At 48.6% G+C, this 19,875-nt stretch overlaps 3 protein-coding genes across 3 annotated transcripts in view; all 3 read left to right on the top strand.

Annotated features, from left to right (window-relative positions):
• Nucleotides 1-2,356, top strand: part of LOC106812243 (serine-protein kinase ATM-like) — a 7,819-nt gene extending 5,463 nt beyond the window's left edge. The window contains exons 10-12 of the mRNA XM_014816074.1: nucleotides 270-330; nucleotides 671-1,192; nucleotides 2,340-2,356. Coding sequence (XP_014671560.1) covers nucleotides 270-330; nucleotides 671-1,192; nucleotides 2,340-2,356 — 600 coding nt within the window. The remainder of the gene's footprint in view (nucleotides 1-269; nucleotides 331-670; nucleotides 1,193-2,339) is intronic.
• Nucleotides 1,187-9,979, top strand: LOC106812242 (serine-protein kinase ATM-like). Its single transcript, XM_014816073.1, has 12 exons — nucleotides 1,187-1,218; nucleotides 2,340-2,468; nucleotides 3,111-3,320; nucleotides 4,125-4,305; nucleotides 4,746-4,957; nucleotides 5,183-5,637; nucleotides 5,977-6,085; nucleotides 6,976-7,146; nucleotides 7,643-7,803; nucleotides 8,135-8,405; nucleotides 8,871-9,086; nucleotides 9,608-9,979. The coding sequence occupies exons 2-12, from the start codon at nucleotides 2,361-2,363 to the stop codon at nucleotides 9,977-9,979; spliced, it is 2,466 nt and encodes an 821-aa protein (XP_014671559.1). The 5' UTR covers nucleotides 1,187-1,218; nucleotides 2,340-2,360.
• The window catches only part of LOC106812247 (serine-protein kinase ATM-like), a 41,618-nt gene continuing 31,559 nt past the window's right edge, over nucleotides 9,817-19,875 (top strand). Inside the window, exons 1-9 of the mRNA XM_014816075.1 lie at nucleotides 9,817-9,828; nucleotides 11,202-11,385; nucleotides 11,763-11,921; nucleotides 12,310-12,445; nucleotides 13,370-13,501; nucleotides 13,780-13,918; nucleotides 14,483-14,624; nucleotides 15,139-15,327; nucleotides 15,779-15,947. Coding sequence (XP_014671561.1) covers nucleotides 11,242-11,385; nucleotides 11,763-11,921; nucleotides 12,310-12,445; nucleotides 13,370-13,501; nucleotides 13,780-13,918; nucleotides 14,483-14,624; nucleotides 15,139-15,327; nucleotides 15,779-15,947 — 1,210 coding nt within the window. The 5' untranslated portion in view covers nucleotides 9,817-9,828; nucleotides 11,202-11,241. The remainder of the gene's footprint in view (nucleotides 9,829-11,201; nucleotides 11,386-11,762; nucleotides 11,922-12,309; nucleotides 12,446-13,369; nucleotides 13,502-13,779; nucleotides 13,919-14,482; nucleotides 14,625-15,138; nucleotides 15,328-15,778; nucleotides 15,948-19,875) is intronic.

Here is a 19,875-nt window from a genome sequence, read left to right as displayed (position 1 = left end):
GAGGATGTGCCCCTGCCTCAACATATCAAGCGGAAAAACATAAAATCAGCAATAATGAATTATTTAACAATTATGCACGTTTGTAGCTTCCCTATATATTGTGGATAGGTAAATAAACAATTGCTTCAGGAATACGTTCATTCAAAAAGCATTTTAGACATACAAAGTGCAAAGTGTCGTGTCGAATGTTTCAAACAGAAATTTATTTTTTGCGGCTCTGCGGCGATGTTGTGACGGCGTCCCTTGTTGCTATGCGGCGGTGTTGCAAGTGGCTGAAGGTCATGAAGGCCAGCAATGTGCTCATAGACACAGTGTTATATGATCTCTATGGTTGGGCTGGTTAACGTCACGTGACCTGTATGCGACACCTTGCCGGCCAACTGATACAGAAACCGGCGGCGAAACGCGTTTTTTGAGTTTATTTTTTCTTTGAAACGAATATAGGCTTGATACATATTTTTACAGTTTTATTTTCAAAAGCAAAACGTTCAGCTTAAAGGTGTAGTGGAGTTTATTTAGCTCACGTTTTTGACAGTGTTTATGCACAAAAACTGTGCGCGGGAATCATCTTTAAATATTGTTCGACTGTTTAATATTCGAGTTCGACTATTAAAGTGAAGGACAAGCGCGATCCCGCCTGCAGTTCATGCGTCGTGCGTGGTGTATACAGGTGTTCTCGCAGACAGTCCTACCGGCGTCACGCGCGCACTCACATCGACAGCGCTCGCACCGTGGTTCATCAGCGCGTCCACCACATCCCGAGCCGGCCTACTCTGCGACAAATGCCGCGGCGACGTCGCCCGGCTCGCGGGCGGTGCGCCCGGACCGCTGCGCGGCGCAGCTCGTCGCGTGGCTGCTGCCCTGCGCGGCGACTCGGACGAGCCGGCGGGCGCGGCGGACGACGCGGCGACAGCGCGAAGCTGCTGGCCGACGCCTCGTCGCGCCCTGTGCCTCGCGCGAGCGTCGGGGCTTGCGCAAGCGGCGACGCTCAACGCGCGACGCCCGGCGCCGACCCGCCGGCGACCTCAGACGAGCTGCAGAGGTGTATCTGCGGACGACGTTCCACGGATTCGCGGCGCGCCGGTCCGACGACGGGGGGCGCGCCGGCGCTGCGCGGTTCGACAGACCTCAGCGTCGTCGGTCGGGGAGGTGAGAAAGAAGCTGGAGCGGCAGCCTGAGGAAAGAGGCCGATGTACTCATTGAAGCTCCGCCACGCAGGTGCTTGTGTGATATCTGTGTATGCTATATTGTGTTATATGCTGTGTGATATCTGTGTATGGCTAATACTGTGTTATCGTGCTTGTGTGATATCTGTGTAAATGCTAATATAGTGTTATGTGCTTGTGTGATAATCTGTGTATGCCTAATATGGTATTATGTGGCTTGTGTTGATATCTGTGTAGGCTGTATTATTGGTGCTTGTGTGATATCTGTGATGCTATATGTATTATGTGCTTGTGTGAGTATCTGTGTGATGCTATATGTATTAATGTGCTTGTGTGATATCTTGCTGTTAAGCTATATGTATTTATGTCTGTGTATATTCTGCTTGTGTATGCTATTTGTGTTATGTGCTTGTGTGATATCTGTGTATGCTATAGTTGTAATTATGTGCTTGTGTGATATCTGTGTATGCTATATGTATGTGCTTGTTAGCGACACAAGTGTGATAATCAAGTGATTTAAAGTTGACAGAAGTAAAAATTGAAAAGTAAAAGTAAACACAGGGTATAAAACTATAGGCAGGAAATGCATGCAAGGCACTATGTAGGAAAATGAAGTGCAAGTGCTATCGTCATATTATCCTATAACATAAGACGTAATTACGACATACAATCATTCAACTGCTGTTACAATGTGTTTACATCTGTTAGCATGTGTTACATCTGTCACCATGTGTTACATCTGTTACATGTGTTACATTCTGTTACATGTTTAGCATCGTTACATGCGTGTTTACATCTGTCAACATGTGTACATGTGTTACATCTGTTTAACATGTGCTTACATCTTTACATGTGTTAGCATCTGTCACATGCTGTTAGGCAATGCTGTTTACATGTGTTATCATCTGTCCACATGTGTTACATCTGTTACAGGTGTACACGTTATCATGTTAACATCTGTTACATCTGTCACATGTGTTACACTCTGTTACATGTGTTACATCTAGTTACATGTGTACATTCTGTTACATGTGTACATATCTGGTTAACATCTGTTACAGGTGTTATTCATCTGTTACAGGTGTGTCACGTCTGTTACATGTGTTACCGTACGTGTAGTCGTGTGTGAATAAGTTGTGTGTTTTTGATGTTTTTCCTCATACTGCGTTGTAGGGTTATCAGCAGGCTGAGTCGATGCTCAGTCTCTGCTGTGTCAACGTGATGGTGGTGCGTGGTCTGCTAATGAATGGAGCCCTGCAAGCCGGCGATCTCTCACAGCTAGAGCTGCTCGACTATGGAAAGGTGTGTATACCAGCTCTGTATCTGACGACGAGATACATTCATGTACGTAAAATCCCGAGCGAACAGGTTTCAAGCTCGTAAGTATTGCTGGTGGTCGACAATCAGCCTACAGAAGCTCGTTAACTAGATTACTCCTCTCGATGCAGTAATAAGTGAGGTAGTATTTATTCAGCACCCACGGTGCTCGCTAGCTCATTCTCTAGCCAATGTGCAGATTTGTATGAGGAATTTGAGGATCGCATCAAATTTTTCAGTGTGTCACCAATCCTCCATTACTAGCGTGACAGACCTATGCGACGTAGAATGAGGCAATTTCACCGTGAAAAGTTCATAGCAATGTCATCTGCCTCGTGCATGTAATGGGAAAACTGAAATATGTACATGTATCTCAATGATTCCAAAACTTTTTTGGGCTACCGCTCCCTTTGCTCCGTAAACTCGTCCCGATGCCCGCTACCTTATTTACACCTACCCCTTGCCTCTTAGTGTCCCCTATGTAATCCCACAGCCCACGGGGTGTCGTACCACCCACAGGTATTACTCTAGCTTGACAACAATGTCAATTGTTTGCGTGGCTGGCTGGTAGTTTGCTACGGCATGTTATTGGCAAAAAGCGTGCACAAGCTGTTGTCTGTCTTACAGGAACTCATGCGGGTAGCCGGCTGCGTGCTGATGTCGACAGACCGCGCTGCGAGTCTGCAGCAGTCGCAGCAGCTGCAGCTGCTCTCCATTCTACGGCAGATGTACGCGTGCTCGGAGAGCGCCGGCGACTGTGCGGGATCCGTGGCACAGCTGTGTCGCAGCCTGATGCCGGCTGAGCTGCTGCAGTGGCTGCTGAAGCAAGCGACAAAGGTCAGCAGACGTCCGCCCATGTTAGCGTCGCCGTCGTTACCGCAGTACTTTGTTGTACTGTAGCACACCGTCGTACCTGTTGATTTTTGTTCGGCTGACGACGAAAAAAATCATTTTATAAATGAGTATAATATTAGTTATATAGCATGTATGTGAGTTAATGAACATTTTATAATAATTTTACAAAAATTAGTGTTACTGTAAGTATACTATAGTATAGTATCAATAACGCCGGGGAAAAATTTATAAGACGAAGTACAAGAAAAAGAAGTAACGGTGATGTCCCCGCTACCTCTGTAGTTTCGTGCTCTGGTGGTGCACAATATTAACGAGTTGCTGGAAAGCCACGGGTGCGGTGGGCCACACTGCCATGTGTGCAGGTGCGGTGGGCCACACTGCCATGTGTGCAGGTGCGGTGGGCCACACTGCCACGGGTGCAGGTGTGGTGGGCCACACTGCCATGGGTGCAGGTGCGGTGGGCCACACTGCCACGGGTGCAGGTGTGGTGGGCCACACTGCCACGGGTGCAGGTGTGGTGGGCCACACTGCCACGGGTGCAGCTGCGGTGGGCCACACTGCCACGGGTGCAGGTGTGGTGGGCCACACTGCCACGGGTGCAGGTGTGGTGGGCCACACTGCCATGTGTGCAGGTGCGGTGGGCCACACTGCCACGGGTGCAGGTGTGGTGGGCCACACTGCCATGGGTGTCCGCATGGTGACATCATTTGACGGATCCCTCGCTCAGCGTCAGTATCCCAGGGCACGTTAATGACTTTCCATTTGTCGTTTTGTCCGTTTGCGTAGCTCGTGAAGCAGGGCAGGGCAGCAGGGGCGCCGGTTGCCACGGCGACCGGCAGGAAGAGGTCAGACTTTGACGAGCTGATGGAACTGGAGTTCAACGACCAGGCGGCGGCGGGACCATCTCAAGACCTCAGCTTCTTCTTTGATGAGGACGACAGCATGTCACAGTCGTCCGACATGTCAGGTATTCCTTCTCGTCATGCTCCATGTAACGGTCACAACGTTATAGACACTAGCTACAATTAAAACCTGTATGTAAGGGGCGCTCGACGGAAATGCCAAACATGTGCTTTGTGAGCAGGTGACCATTCTATAGAGGTGGTTTGACTGTATAAGAACTACACAAGGAAAGAACCATGCAATCTTTGGAGGCAGGTTGTCATTCTGTCAATGTGTTTTCACTGTATAACCACTTAGCTAGTAGTTATTGTAATATATAACGTAATATAAGAAAAGTATGTTTTAAAGTATCCGATTTTTTTGGGTTTGGGTCTTGGCCAGTCTGTCGACGTGGTTTCAGTGTATATCCAATTAGCTTGTAGCTGTCATAATATTTAACGTAATATAAGAAAGTATGTGTAATATTCACCGCGCGTCAACTATTTGTCTGTGGCCACCTTGCAGCTGTACAGTGCAGTCCGCTGTCGCAGGAAGGATTGTCGGAGCAGGTCATGCTTGAGTTGGACTGTGTGAGGCTGCTCGCGCGTTACTGCGCGTGTGACGGCGGTAGCGGCGGTCCCAGCTCGCTGCTGCTGCCGTGCGACAGGGCTGTCAGCTGCCAGCTACTGCGCCTCGTGATGGAGAGTGATGTGAAGCAAAGAGCAGGACTACAGATGGTGAGAGAGAGGGGGGAAGGAGGAAGGGAGGGGTAGAGACGGAGGGAAGGGGAGGGAGAATGCATGCATGGAAGCATGCAGGCATAATAATAAAGGTCTCTTCGTTAAACATAAACCCTGAATCTCCCTCTAATAATAAAGGTCTCTTCGTTAAAAATGAACCTCGAATCTCCCTCCATTGATCTGCTCCTCTCCCTCCAATAATAGCGCTGTCTTCGTGTGCAGCTCGTCGCCGTGGGGACGGGTCTCGGCAGCGACGATCACAGACTGTCGGATGAGGATCTGCTCTCGCTGCTGCGCTGCGTCTCCGCCGCGCTGCGACACCACGCGCGTGACCAGGTTGTCGTCATCACGCTCCTCGACCTGCTGACGACGTTGCTGCGTCACGCGTACCGCGACGACAATGACGTCGCATTCGACGAGTGCCGGCGCGTAGGGGGCGCCGCGCTCGCCGCATTCGAGTGGCGGGACGACGCCGGGCTGCCCGCCGCGAGCAAGATGGCCGCCGCAGCGTGTCTGCTGAGTCTCGCGGGCTCCGTCGGGGATTTGGGAAGCGCGCGGCTCGCGGGGCCTGGCGGGGAGGCAGGAGACGAGTGCCCTTTGCTGCTGGCCACCTGCCTGGAGTTGCTGCGCAACGACAGTCACAAAGTGAAGATGCTCACTGCCGACGCCGTGAAAATGTACGGATCATTGTGGCGGGATTTACGTGGTTGGGCACGAATTCTGGGCGATTGTTGGCAAGCTAATGTTGACGCTGTGTGTTTGCGAATGTGTTTCATCATACATAACATCAACACCATATACATAAGAAAGAGGAAGAGAGACAGGAGAGGAGAGGAGAGGAGAGGAGAGAGAGAGAGAAGAAGAAGCGAGTTGCCTTGTTGGTTTAATGGTGTAACAGGTAATCAACAACCAATAAAAGTTTATTTCAAACCTTACACACGCACGCATGTATTCGTGCATGTTGCAGCTAATAGCGTATATCGTGCGTGATAGTATGTGTGTTGATGTTGTTGCAGGTTCTTTGGCGTGGACGATCGCACAGGACACTACAGGCTGACGGCTGCTGAACAGGAGCAGCTGTTTGTAAAGCTCTGTGAACACCTCAGAGAGTCGCTGGACGACGTGGTAATTAACGCGAACACCCGTCATCGGTTGTTCGCTCAATGTTCTGTTCCATGTTCCGCCGTTGTGTTGTTCGACATTCGAATTCGAATCTGTACGATTCTTTCCCTTTGCTGTGAGACTCGTGTGCTTCATGGTGTTTGCTGAAGTAAGCAGACACTGGGTGAACTAGCTGAACACCTAGGTCTGCAGGGTTCTGCCCACGGTGTTGCCGCCCGGCACTATATATCTCCGCCCGGCACTAATTTTTTGTATAAAAAAAGAAGAAAAAAAAGTTTGATATATGGGCTTTTTGTTGCTCAGAATGCAGGAAATTGAGTTTCAGACTATCCAAAATCTAAAATTTTTTTGGGGGGGGGCATGCCCCCGGACCCTCCTAGATTGGCTTCGCGCCTACGGCGCTTGCATCTTGCGACGATTGGATGCGCCCGGCACTAAAAAATCCTGGGCAGAACCCTGGTCTGTAATTCGGACATTGATCTTTAGGCTGGGTATTGTTCGTCCGACATTTGTCTCATTTGATTTGCCAGACTCTCCGAGTCCTAGCTCCAGACGGAATTGTTCGAATATTCTCCCAGTTATCCTTGTAATGTTGGTCTTTATTTAGCACATATTCACTTGATCAAAATATATATATATATATTATATTGTGAGCTAATAATAATGTAATAATTATTATAATAATAATAATGTATTATTAGCTCTTGACGTCATGCATTTGTAATAATATACTGAACGTCCTTGATGTGCTGACCTATTTCCCTACTGAGCTAAGATTTACGATAACATCGAGTGCATTCTCGACTATAAGCCGGCCGGTGCTGCTGCTAGTCTCATTAGTGAGCTGGTGAGTGAAACGTGCCTGATCGTGCGACGATCGATCGACGTTGCAGGGAGACTATAAGGGAGTGGAGAAGCGAGATCAGCTGGCTTCCAGGGTTTACGCGTTAGTCACGTCGCTGGCAAACGTAGCCACGTCGTCGCCATACTGCGAGAAGAAGGCTGTGCTGGCGTTGTGCCAAGTCGTCACTGATTACGGCGTTAACTTGGACGATGTTCGCGAGGTATGTAATAGTTTACATGGTTTAAATTTTTCATGAGTAAAATCATCACCCAATTTACTCCTGTTTCACTCGTGATCATCTTATGCTCAGCCAGCTCATTTATAACATTAATGCAAAAGCAACGTTTGACTAATTTTATAGTAATCGTGCAACGATTACACTCTCTTGTGTAGAAGAATCGTGCATAAGAATTATTTATATAGAGTGACTTGACTTTTTCGTATTATCATTTGTTTCATCATCGCCGCATTTGTAACAGTTTTTCATTAAACCTTAGAGAACTATAAAGTCACTAATTGTAGAATCGCACATAACATTTTATGTCGCCGATTATCGGCGAACGCAATTCGATAAACCTGAGAATCTGCGGTCCTGCCTGTAAATTCCCTGGTGTCGTCTGACGCTCTGTCTATTCCCGAATGCTGCTTCGGTGTGTGTGCGTGCATGCGTGATGTGTGCGCGCGTGATCATGATGGAATGCTCGTGATTGCGGCAGGTGCTGCGTGACGTGGCGGCGGCGCTGGGATATCCGAGTCTGAAGTGCTACATGCAGACGCACCTCGGCTTTCTCATCAGCGCGTGGCTCGACGAGGGAGAGAAGCTGGACAGCCTGCCCTACGCTCTGTTCGAGTGCGGCACCCTAGAGGAGTTCTACAGGCGAGTGGCCGGTCACGGTGTACGATCGCGCGAGAACGAAGAATCGCAAACGTTGGTGGGGCGTTCGGCGGTAGACCTTTCGCGGGGTAGAAGAATGTGATTTAAAATCCAGCATGCGCGGGCGATTCCTGTCAGGATCATGTCGTCTGCTACATCCTGCAGTGGTGATATGAGCGATCGGTCAATGTCAAACAATAAAATTGTCCGTCTGCTACATCCTGCAGTGGTGATATGAGCGATCGCTCAATGTCAACGAAGTAAAAATCGCTAGATTTTATGAAAACAGACTGATGTCGCGATGGTGTTTTTATGATTGCATCTCTCCATGCAGGCAAAACTATCAGCAGCTAGTACCGCACCTCGTCATTCACGACTCGTTCGACGCCGTGCGCACGCTAGCGCTGCACGTCTGCGGCGGCGGCGCCGTCGACCCGGCGCTGACGCTGCTGGTCGAGTGCTTCCCGGCCGTGTTCGTACACGTGCTGCCACTGTTCGCGGCAGGTGGCGCCGGCGGGCTCGACGACGGCGACCCCGATGCGGAGGTAAAGGTCAAGCGAGCCATCGTCGCCTACCATAAGTTTGAGGAGGCTGTGACGAAACCGGTGAGCCCATGTTTCACACTTACTTATGTTTCATTCTCTTCACACTTATCTTATGTATATATATGATATATTTAAACATGATATGTTTAAACACTATGGTCGCTGCTTACCGGAAGTTTCACGCTGTGAGCCGTCACGCGTGTGTGCGCATTTCACACTTCTTATCTTATGTTTATATATGATATATTTAAACGCTCTTTTTCGTCGCCTTCCAGACGTTTCACGCGATGAGCCCTCACGCGTATGTTCATGTTTCACACTTGACAGCACAAATTTGAAGCCTTTTCTACTGCGACCCGCAGTGTTGATCTGTCTATTCGATTAACTTTGTCTCTCTCCATCTTCTATACAGTCCCTTGAACTTTGAAGACTAATCTTTATGAGGTTATGTACGGATGAGATGAGGGGAGTGGAGAGAGTGGAGTGGAGTGGATAGTGATTAATGCGGCGTGCGTGCGTGCGTAGGTGATGAACCAGCTGCTGACCGATCGGCTGGACGAGGTTGTCGTCTGCCTACTCATGCTGCTGGACCCCGGCTCGCCCGCATCGTCGATGCCTCACGCGCTCAACCCTCCCGCGTTCAACGCCTACACGATCAAGACGACGCTCGACTACCTCACCACCTACTGCAAGGCTGGCAAGACTCAGTCATGCCTCGTCATGCTGCTCACTACACAGCAGGTGTGTGTGTGTGCGCGTGTGTGCGCGTGCGTGCATGCGTGTGTGCGCGTGCGTGCGTGCGTGTGTGCGCGTGCGTGCGTGCGTTTGTGCGTGCGTTTGTGTGTAACGATATAACTGTGTTTAATCACGAGAGCATGGTTACTATGAGCAGGTGGTGTCACCTGGTGGTGGAAATTGTCAGTTTGTATGGGCCAGGTATGTGTCGCTCACTCTGTAATACCGCTGAACTGAATCACGTTCTGTTATACATCGTTACAGTAATCATGTAACTGTAATATCTTTCCCTTGACTGTAACATCTCACCACTCATAACTCTTATATCCTTCCTTTCATGACTGTGACATCTCACATCTCATAACTCTCATATCCTTCCTTTCATGACTGTGACATCTCACATCTCATAACTCTCATATCCTTCCTTTCATGACTGTGACATCTCACCTCTCATAATTATAATATCCTACCCTTCTTATCTGTTACATGATCATATCATAACTCTAATATTTCGGCATCACTCACAGGACAACATACAGAAGGTGCTGCTGGCGCTGTCGGTGGCGATGGCGCGCGCGTACACGTTGCTGGAGCGGCGGCGCGTGCTGCTCATGTACCGGCTCTTCGTGCGTCTGCTCGTGCGGTACCTGAGCTCGGGCCTCGGCGGCGCGTGGGCCTTCACACTGCGCGACGTCGTGCACACTGTATGCCGGCACATCGGCGACCTACGCCTGCAGGCTGAGGAGAGGTACACGTCGTCTCCCTTCTCACCTCCACCCACCCCCGCCACCTGCCCCCGCCCCCGCGAGCGTGCTCTCACGTCGTGCATCAGAAGAGAGGTACGCGCCATCTACTTCGTCCGTCGTGCATTGGCAGTAGAACAAAAATTTAGTTATTGACATTGTACGTGTCGTCTCCCTTCTTCTCCCTCCATGCGTTGGCAGTTGAACACAAAATTAGTTATTGTATCCCCCGCCGACGAAGTCGGCGGGGATACTATGGTTTCATGTCTGTACAGCCGCGCTCGGCGCCGCCGCAGACACTCTCCTTCCGCTCTATAACTCTACCCCTAATTGACCTTAGCGGCACCAAACTTGGTTACTTACCACATCTTGGGGAAAAGGTGGTGTCGCGTACCAAAACAAGGTCACTGCGGTTTTTATTTGACCTTGACCTTGACTTTGATCATATTTTTCTTCGCTCTATAACTCTGCCTCTAATTGACCTAGCGCGACCAAACTTGGTATACTTACACATCTTGGGGAGAAGGTGTGTCGCGTACTAAAACCAAGGTCATTGCAACCTTTATTTGACATTAACCTTGACCTTGATCATATTTCCTTTCCGCTCTATAACTCGCCCCCTAATTGACCTAGCGCGACCAAACTTGGTATACTTACACATCTTGGGGAGAAGGTGTGTCGCATACCGAAACCAGGTCACTGCAACCTTTATTTGACATTGACCTTGACCTTGACCTTCATCATATTTCGCTTCCGCTCTATAACTCGGCCCCTAATTGACCTAGCGCGAGCAAACTTCGTATACTTACACATCTTGGGGAGAAGGTGTGTCTGTCGCGTACCAAAACTCCTAAGGCAACCAATTTTAACATAGTTGCACATCTCAGGCAGATGAGTTGTGTAACAAACCTTTGTCTTTGTGAATTATTTAACTTTACCTACCTTCTACGTCCTTACAGAGATATTTCATTCATACTAGATCACGGGGGATACATGTAGTTGGCGACAACTGCCCTTTCTAGTTGACATTGTACGTGTCATCTCCCTTTTCCCCTCCCTCTGCTCTCTGCCCCCGAGAGCGTGCTCTCACGTGCATGGGTCCGTTTTGGCTACGAGAATTGTAGTGTGTTTTTGTGCTATTAGTACTATACTGGTAAAAATTAAGCGATCGACATTTGTTGGTGACATTTGTTGAATCATGTGTCGTGGGCACTATATAAACGTTGTTATTGTTATTATCATCATCATCAGTATCATTATGATATTGTTGCGTTGTTATTATTTTATGTTATTATCATTATATTATTATGAAATATGACATTTTACAGTTTGTGACATCTTGCTCATCCTTCTCATCGGCGCGCGTGTTACGTTCTAGCGGGGGCGGGCGCGGCGTCGAGGCGTCGCTGAAGCAGGAGATGTTTGCGATCCACTGCGAGATTCTCGAGTACGTGTTCGCCGAGGCGCTCAAGTGCTGCCCCGAGGTGGTCACGCACGTCGCCGTGGTAACCGCCACGCTCGTGCCCGTCGTGAAGCTGTCCTCGGGGTCGGCGTCGGAGAAGGTATGCCGAGAGGAGGCCGCGGTGTCGAATTCTGCTTGTTTTGTACACTTGAATTGGAACTGGTATACTTTGGGAGGTGGGGGTAATCAGGTAAATTGTAGGTAGTCCATGGGGTGCCAGCCTGTAACTGGATGTGGGAGATCCGGTACAATGTGCCGGTGTAATGAATCTAAAAAAAAAACATGGACTATCCTGATGATAGGGCACAGAGGGTTGTAATTGTAGGTATCTGTGTATATATAGGTATGTTTTACTCAAATTCGAATGTGTACTATGTAATTAGTGGATATCTGTTACCTGACATTCTTGTGGGCGTGTGCATGTTTGTGTATTTGTTTTGTTGCTTTTGCTGAGGTCCACACATTCTCTGTGCACAGGCAAGATCCCTGCTGGAAATGCTCTTCGTTCAGAATGCCAGCAAACTTGCCGACGTGATGGCGTCCCTGCATCCCTTTCCTGACACGCCGGACTTTGCCAGGCTACGAGCTGTGCACAGGAAGTACAAGTATGCGGACGGCGTGTTAAGTTTGCGGGAGGTAGGTCGTGGGTTCAGTCGGCCAGACAGGTCGCTGCTGTAAGATTATGTAGCCTCTCATGAAACTCCAATATGAGTTTCTTCCCTCGCCTGCCTGCATACATCGAATCTTAATCATCGAATGATAATCTATGGTGTATATGATACATGCATATGCTGAAGGAATACACATAAACGCACACACATATATAAATGTAGAGAGAGAGAGAGAGGGAGAAAGAGAAAGAGAGCGAGAGATAGAGAGTATAAGAAAGATAGAGAGAGTGAGCAAGAGTGAGAGAGATCTGAGAGAGAGAGAGCGAGAGAGCTAGAGAGAGATCTGAATGCCGTCGAGGGGTTGATGTGTGTGTGCGTGATTTTTTGTTTGTTTGTTTCGCATGCCGTTTTAGGAGATTGAGATATTTCTGAAGGCCAGCGAGGCGAGTGCTCCTCACAGCCGTGGTGAGGGCCTGCAGCACATCGGTGAACAACTGTCATCACGCAGACTGGAGTTAGAAGTGCTGGTGCGCGAGTGCAAACGCAATGGTAACTATACATGCGTGCACGATAGATGCGCAATATACACGCACGCACAATAGATACGCAATATACACACATACACCCGGTAGATACAGAAGCGTGCAGTGCAGTATAATGCTCGGGTTTTAAAAAACAGTTAGATTTGAAACCCTTTTTTTGGGCTCTGAGCTCAATCTTAGTGTAAAACGTAGATGCGATTTATATTCAAATGGACCAACGGCACAACTGCTCTATGTGGTAAGCAAAGGTTTACTGATTTCAACTCGTGCCTCTCGTATCATGTGTGCAGACATTTTTACATCAGTGTATTACTTTATTACCACTGGATTGTCCTAACGATGCTGCGTCATCGCATTTGTCAGTCGCTGATTTGGATTACACTAGAAGTCTTTATCATCATCACCAGAAGTTTAAAGTGATTACGTCACCGTAAATAGTAAAACTAAAAAAATATTTCCACTTTTTCACATGTAAGTAATTTTGTTCATTTTTTATGGTTAAATTGCTGCATTATACTTCCTATTTTACTATACTGTTTGATGTAAACATACACTCGTGACTGATACAATTAATGTCAGGATAATAATATGAAATCGTCCAGGTTTTTTGGATTTTTAATTAGTTGAGAAACAATCTTATCCGGTAAGAATTTAACGATACATTTAGTCCCGTTAGTACTTACTTTTAATGTAAATTTTTTTTTTACAAATATTACCATAGAAAATTCGTGACGTAGTCAATTTAAGATTAGGAATAAAGTCAACTTTAGAATTATCCACTTAGACTCAGAAAAAGAACAAGAAAAAAGAAGTCGAATTATTCATTTAGAACTCATTTAAGCATTGACATCACCTGCTGGTCTGCCTGACCGTCTGCATGTCGCGGCGTCGTGTGAGTGAGTAATCCGTGCGTACGTGGTTTCTATCGCAGGGCAGCAGAGCATCCTGGTGCGGCTGATCTGTGAGCTGATAGCGGTGTGTCGTGCCGCGGGAGGCGAAGAGGAGAGGCAGGCGGCCGCACGGTGTCTCGGCAGCATCGGAGTCGCCGATCTCTTCACGCTCGGTGCGTACACGGGTCGGAACGCGCGTCGCACACGTGTCATACAGCAAGCGCGCGAACCTCGGGCTTCACCTTGTTACCTCAAGTTTGTTTACCTCAAGCTGTGCGCTCGTCCACGAAGCTGCGGCTGATGTTACGTAAGCTATGAATTCTTAGTGGTCAACGTACATTGTAGTTCGTACTTCGTAGATCGTGTGAGTCTGAAGCTCGGCTCGATGCTGGCGTCGCCACCTCGTCCTCGTGAAGTTATGTGTCGACGCGGCGTGTACTTGTGTTTGCAGTGCTGCAGGCGAGGGGGGCGCTGCAGGGCGGCCGCTACGAGCCGCGGCTTCTGCCCGGCTCCACCGACAGCTGCGACCACCTGTTCTACCGCAACGCCACCATCTTCCACCAGCTGAGCACCTACCTGACCGACTCAAGGTGACCTGGTCTGCCAGCCCTCGCTCGCTCGCTTTTACTACTGTTTGTTCTTATTCGCTTACCTACTATTTTTAATATTTATTATTATTTGTTTACCTCTCCGCTGGGATGGCTTGCATGACACCGTACATTATGATGTGAATAGGTCAGGTGATTTACCTACTGGCCTGCTCGCTCATTGGCTATTGTTTATTATTGTTATATTTGTTTACCTATTTTTTTGTATATTGTGTGATACCATGTCTTATAATGAGAATGGGTCAAGGGATTTACCTGCCTGCCTGCGTTTTTTTTTTAAACTATTATTTATCGATTGGCCTGCGCACGTACCGTTTGTGATGCTGCCATCTAACATGAACGGTTCAGGTGTTATTTACGATTTGAAATATGCTCTACAATATATTTTGATTGAATTTTGATTTGAAAGTCAGTGATAGGGTATGTGAGTGTGTGTGTGTGTGTTGGTTAGTGATTGATTGAGTAACATAGCCAAGGAGGTAGAGAGTGATCGAGTGAGTGTGTGCGTGCAGCATCTATACTCTCATATATTAAATGTGTTTGCAGTGTGGAAGTGGTGACTGCTGCCAGCTCTGTGCTTAAACATCTCCTAGCTACCAAGTCAGGGCAAGACTTTGCTGCCCTTTATAAAGATGCCACCAATGACCATCTCTTCCAGAACCTTCATCCTTTTAGGAAAAGAACGAGGGTAAGTGTTAAGTAGTACACCTATATTACTGCCCTGCTTCTTTCATGACATGCTTCTTTCTGAGCGATAATTTATTTATTTATTGATAGACAGACAGACAGACAAACAGACAGACAGACCAGATAGATAGATGGATACATAGATAGGTGGAGAAGAGATAAGGGGTATGTATGAGGACAGGTGTTACCCCCTGCCTCGCACCTGCACTTCTTTTTTGGAAACTGTTTGTGGTGGCTAACTAATTTTTTGGTTCCCAAACTATTTGTGGTGGCTAAGAAATTTTTTCGTCCACAAACTGTTTGTGGTGGCAAAGAAATTTTTTCGTCCACAAACTGTTTGTGGTGGCTAAGAAATTTTTTCGTCCACAAACTGTTTGTGGTGGCTAAGAAATTTTGTATGAGATATCACACACACACACACACGCACACACACATACACACACACGTGTGTGTGTGTGCCCATGTGTAGTTATACTATTTATATTTTTTACATAACAGTTTTAATACTGCACTAGGTTGCGAGCGCGCGGATAATAGTGCCGCATGAGGCTACCTTCCTAGCCACCATGGACATACAGGAAGTGTGGGCACCCACCAACAGCACGCATGCAGACTGGATCACAAACTTGGTCTGCTACCTCATCAAAAGCACTGCAGTCACCGATGAAATGTTGCTTCTGTTGGAGCCTATCTGCAAGGCGAAGGTTCGGTTTGTTTATTAAACATATAAACTCATTCCTAATTAATTTTCTTCCACACACATACAGAATGGTCTAGAGTCATATCTTTTCTGTTGACGATTTTTTATATTGATTGAACGTGTGGAAATGTTGATTACCTTATGGTTTGATTGATTATTATATACTTCTGTACAGAAGTTTGATCAAAATCGCCTTACTGATACTAAGTACAAAGACAAATTATGCAGTTTGGAAGCAACAACACGCCTATTGTTTACATTCTCTCCGTTTCTCACCGTGCAAAGTTCATCAATAAATGCAGTCTTTGTGTAACTACATTGGAAATCAGCGACCAAGTCACGCAAATCTCAGTATGCGACCCAACTGCAGGTTTCGCGACGATTAATCCGACACGCTCGTTAGCGTTAATTGGTCGCGGGGCCATTAATCGCTTGCGCTCGCGCATCGTCGGCAGGTTGAGTTTTGCGAGCTGGTGCTGCCGTACCTAGTACACAGCATCCTCGCGCGACGCTGCGACGTGCACCGGGACGTCCTCTCCAGGCAGGTCCGGGTCTTCTTCTCCAGCCACTGCGGTGCCGCCGCGCCTGCCGGCGGCAGCAGACCAACCACTCCGGCTTTTACAGGTACCCGGTAAAATCCCATGCGTGTCATTAATCATCGCAAACGGGTAGAATATTGTGATCGCATCCGGTGGCGTATAGTAGCATCACTTAATGGACAGGGTGTTAATGTGCGTATCTGCTGATGGGATATCGTATTATCAGGTGTGCATAATAAAATTATAGACTTGTGAATGTTGTCACGCATTTTCACAGCTTCAGATGATAGCTCGGCGCTGGTGCATTTTGTTTTACTGTCACGCAGAGTGTGGTGTGGATCTTGCGTTGTACCGCCTGATAAAGCCTTCCAAGAACCATAGAGTCTGTCCCGTTTTCCGGCCCTCTCTACTGGACCCTTTCCATCTTCTTTACTCAGTGCCTTCTTCTATACCGTTTTGTACGGCGCGGCTCTGGCCCGCCGTTCTGGCGGTGGTGGGTAGCATGGGCATGAGCTTGTGTCTGATGCCATATTTCTGGGCTGAGGAATTGTTTGAACTCTGCGGCAAACATGACAGTTGTGGCCCGTTGTCGGACACGTAACTTTTTTTCTCTTTGTTATGTTATCTCAACGGTTTCCCCCGCCCCCCGTAGCCGCAAACCAGTGGCGAACCAAGCTTGGCGCCAACACTTCTCAATGTACGTTCGGTGTTTGTCGTGGACCGCATCTGCACTCTAACTTCATACCAGCTTTTGAGTTCGCGTCAACCTAACACACAGAGCGTAGGAAACCCTCCCTTCTCTGGCAAAATCATGTGTACCGCTCTTGGCCACACACGATCGCGCATGGCCACGGATGCCAAGTGGAAGGCCGTGGGGGGCTGTTCCTGGTCGCACTACTTGGCATACTCACATCGCTAGTACGCAACGCTTTCCAGCTCAGCTCTTGTCCATATTGGGGCCACACCACCCCTAGCTTCTGGCCAAGGCTTTCATTGAAACGCATACCTGATGGCCATCATGCGAGATCTTGCTAATCTGATTGTTTCAACAGCTTGGGGTATAACTGACCCTCATACCGACCACGCAGAATACAACATGCACTCGCATGTACTGAGCTCATTTCTCCTCCGGAAGAAAGGCTCGGATCCGCCTACTGACTCCTCCACACGCCCGTCTCGTGGAAGACTGATTTCGGCCACCCACTTTGCATCGTAAACAGCACACTCGAGCTAAGACTGCGGTCTCGCTGCGTGCGTTTTTCGTATGCTCTCTAGCGTGGGTGGCGCATTTCGTCTCGAGGTTTGAAGAACGAAATGTACTTCTTGCTCGTTGCCCATCTCACCGATCTCGGCCGCTTGAGTAACTACTCAATGCGGCGTCCGCGTTGGCATGGCTCCAACTGACCGCACGGTAATCTACCGTATATTTTGTAGGCATTGCAATATGAATTGCCAGCATCTTTGCATCCGCGCGGCAGCTAGTGTGGAATTCCCAGTTTTTGGTCCCAGAATTGTCGCACAGTGCCATGTGGTCTGTCAAACAGGTGGAGAATTCTCCTCCCATACAAGTATTTCACGGAAGATTTTCCGACCGCCAAAGCACAATGCCTAAACGCCTCGCTTTCGTCCAATTTGAGAAATAGTTTTTTCTCACTCGCAGTAAGTGACCCGCTGATGTCGAACGGCGATCGCCGCTCACTGGCCATCGGTCCATGACATGCTGATATCACAGCCGCCCACCCGCTAGAGCGGAGGCATCACACCTAAAAATCAGTCAGTCCGTTTCTCGTCGTACGGAAACCAGCACTGCCGCTTTCTAAGAACTTGGGACTTACTCAACCTCAAACCGCCTCTTGCACCCTTCCGTCCCAATCCGCACTTGGCCCTGCTGTCTGCATCAAGATGCATGCAATGGTGAGCACTCGTTGATAGTTTCCAGGATAAAATTCCCATAAAAATTCAGTAGCCCAATACGAACGGAGTTCTTGCAACCGTTGGTTGGGCTCAGGCGCACTTCAACAATGGCCGTCTACCTTCTCGCTGCAGAGGTGCCTCCTTCTGCATCAAACCGGCGGTACAGCGGCTAACGTGATTCTACCGCTCGGAGCCGCCAACGTCACACTATCGATGCTTTAGCCCTGATTGCCATCGTCGTTCCAGTCGCTCGTTAGTACCTCATCACCACACTGAGCATGTCGCTCGGGCCGAGTCTTGTGCAAATCAGAATGTCATCTATCCGACATTGACTTCACTCATCTGCCACTCAAAACTTGGTCGCATCATATGCTGGAAATATCGCTAGGTGCGCGACGGCGATACGCAATACGTAAGTCGGGCAGTAAGGCCGTACAGCCCCTATGCGTTGTTAATGTCAAATATTGCTGTGAGCTCTTCGGTCAGAGTCATCTGCTGTACGCATTCACAGGTCTATTTTTACTAAACACTGTACCTTCGCCCCAATGGTCGCGAACATGTCTTGACCATATCAGGTAATGGATAGGGAATGTCTATGATGTACTGTTTTACGCGAACACCTTAAAGATCCCCGGCAAATCGAATCGGCTCCATCCTTCTTGGAAACGGCAACACTATGGGTGATGCCCGCATCTCACTGATTTCACCTTTTTGGATCCACCCCTCCTGGCCTCTAAGGCGACTCTAACTCGGCTCCTTTATCCCTAGGGCCAATACGGCACCGCCTTGCACCGATGGAATATGCGGTTGCGCTCCGTTCCCTCAGTTTGATGTCAGCTTGAGCCCTTTTACTGTTCCCAACTCACTCTCAAACACAACTTGGCGCATCGTGCTTCACTCACTTCTTCCAGCATTTTGACTCACATGTACCTGAACATAAAAGATCGTTGAGCCCGAATTCTAAGCCTTGATGTGAGCTAGCCAGTGTTCGTACCCAAAAACAAGGGTTCCCTCTGAGTCTACCAAAGCCAACCCAGGGGCAGTGATATCATCCCTGGCTTTTGGTAGCTCAACTTTCACCATCATTTGACCCCAACACTTTCCAATGCCCGGCCCCCGACCCATAGGCGTCAACTTCACATTGCACTTTTTGTACGGAGATTTGACGCATACTCCTGTCACGAATACATGGCGGCGGCGCTTACTGATACGCTGGCCCCGTGTATCAACCTGCAACTCTCTTGACACAGATTTTCAATTTTCGATGGTGAAACCTCACCCGGGGTCTTTGCCGTTGTATCGAGTACATCCCATCACCGCCGTCTGAGTACCTCATCATTTGAGTCGGGTTCCACTAGTCTTAGTTTTTGCACCCACGCGATTTCCACTTGAACTCTGGCCTTCTCCCACTGCGGCCCTGGCGATGCTCCACGCACTTGGTCCGCTGGCAGCTTCGTGTGACACCATCTTCTCGCATAATGTCCGAGCCTTCCGCACACTTGTCGGGGCAGTCGCCTTTTGCCGCGGACAGCACTCGTCTCGCGCATAATGTCCGACACTGCCCACCATCGATAACGAGCGGCTTTGCCCGACTTGTTGCTCGGTTTGTCTTCCACTCTCGCCTTTTTACCGAGTCACACTCGCCACTTGTGCTGCTCAAGACCCACATTGCCGAAGGTCCATAACTTCATTGTTTTCTACCGACTCTCAGCTAGCTAGCAAGTGTCCATCGCCTTCTGCCGACAAGGTTAGATACACCTCTTTTCCTAACAGCTTACGCCTCAGTTTGGTTGATTGGGCACTATGGTCAGTGATCTGATCTCGGATATGCCTGCCTGCCACATTTGCAAAACACAATACGGCCCTTGGTTTCCTCAATTCGGCCTACCAACCGATGCGCAGTCTCTGATTTCGACTGGGCCATTGCCGGGAACCACATGCCGTTCATAATGTTTCATTGCGTATTCCTATAAAATGTGCGTCAAGTGTTTCGCGATTACAGCCTCTGGGTGAGCCGTTGCAGTATCTTCTACCACACCGCACACGCCTGCCGGATCAAGTCAATGTCCTCCATACGCAACTCTGCACATCAGAACCCC

Source organism: Priapulus caudatus, unplaced genomic scaffold (assembly GCF_000485595.1).
Source record: "Priapulus caudatus unplaced genomic scaffold, Priapulus_caudatus-5.0.1 Scaffold626, whole genome shotgun sequence".
Classification (NCBI taxonomy): domain Eukaryota; kingdom Metazoa; phylum Priapulida; class Priapulimorpha; order Priapulimorphida; family Priapulidae; genus Priapulus; species Priapulus caudatus.
Note: the sequence above shows the minus strand (reverse complement) of the source record. Positions and strands in the feature narration are given on the sequence as shown.

What these genes read in the sequence shown, in the direction of transcription:
- LOC106812242 (XM_014816073.1), top strand. Translation starts at nt 2,361, where the DNA reads ATGCTCAGTCTCTGCTGTGTCAACGTGATGGTGGTGCGTGGTCTGCTA. An exon ending in AAAGAGCAGGACTACAGATG is followed by an intron (nt 4,958 to 5,182) that starts GTGAGAGAGAGG and finishes CTTCGTGTGCAG; the next exon opens with CTCGTCGCCGTGGGGACGGG. An exon ending in AGGAGGCTGTGACGAAACCG is followed by an intron (nt 8,406 to 8,870) that starts GTGAGCCCATGT and finishes GTGCGTGCGTAG; the next exon opens with GTGATGAACCAGCTGCTGAC.